Genomic DNA, 515 nt, shown 5'->3' with positions numbered 1-515 from the left:
CCGGCCGGGCTCTCCCCAGGGCGCGGGAGGCGCCGCAGCAGCCCCGGGAGCCCCGCTGCTCGCTCCCTACCGCACGTAGTTCTTGGGGAAGAGCTGGAAGAGCTTGCCCTCCTGCGTCGGCTCGAAGCCGTACTTCTCCAGGTTGTCGGGGTCAAAAGCGCCTTCCTTCACGTCCTTCTCGATGCGGGGAGCCACCACCTCGGTGAAGAGCTGCTTGGCCGTCATAGGCGGCTCGGAGCCCTCGGGGGCGCGGTACGAGACGTAGGGCTTGAGCTTGAAGCCCGCCAGGTCGGGGACGACGAACTGGGGCACCATCTCCTCGATGCGGATGAACTTCTTGCTGGAGGTGAGCACGCCCAGCTTCTTGGCCCCTCGGCCCTTGTTGTAGCTCCGGGGGCCTCGCTTGCTGGTGAACGGGGACATGCGGTCGGCGCCCCGCACCAGCCCGCGGGCCAGCTCGGTCAGCAGCCCCATGCCGGGCACCCGAAGGCTCGGCCAGGCCGGCCCCGCCGCCC

General features: G+C 69.9%; 1 protein-coding gene across 1 annotated transcript; it reads right to left on the bottom strand.

Annotated features, from left to right (window-relative positions):
- Nucleotides 1-7: 7 nt before the first annotated feature.
- Nucleotides 8-509, bottom strand: MRPL41 (mitochondrial ribosomal protein L41). Its single transcript, XM_009283608.2, has one exon. It carries the CDS (start codon nucleotides 472-474, stop codon nucleotides 67-69), a length of 408 nt encoding a protein of 135 aa, XP_009281883.1. The 5' UTR covers nucleotides 475-509; the 3' UTR covers nucleotides 8-66.
- Between the last annotated feature and the right edge of the window lie 6 nt (nucleotides 510-515).

Source organism: Aptenodytes forsteri, unplaced genomic scaffold (genome assembly GCF_000699145.1).
Source record: "Aptenodytes forsteri isolate BGI_AS27 unplaced genomic scaffold, ASM69914v1 Scaffold518, whole genome shotgun sequence".
Lineage (NCBI taxonomy): Eukaryota > Metazoa > Chordata > Aves > Sphenisciformes > Spheniscidae > Aptenodytes > Aptenodytes forsteri.
This window is presented reverse-complemented; position numbering and strand designations above follow the sequence as displayed.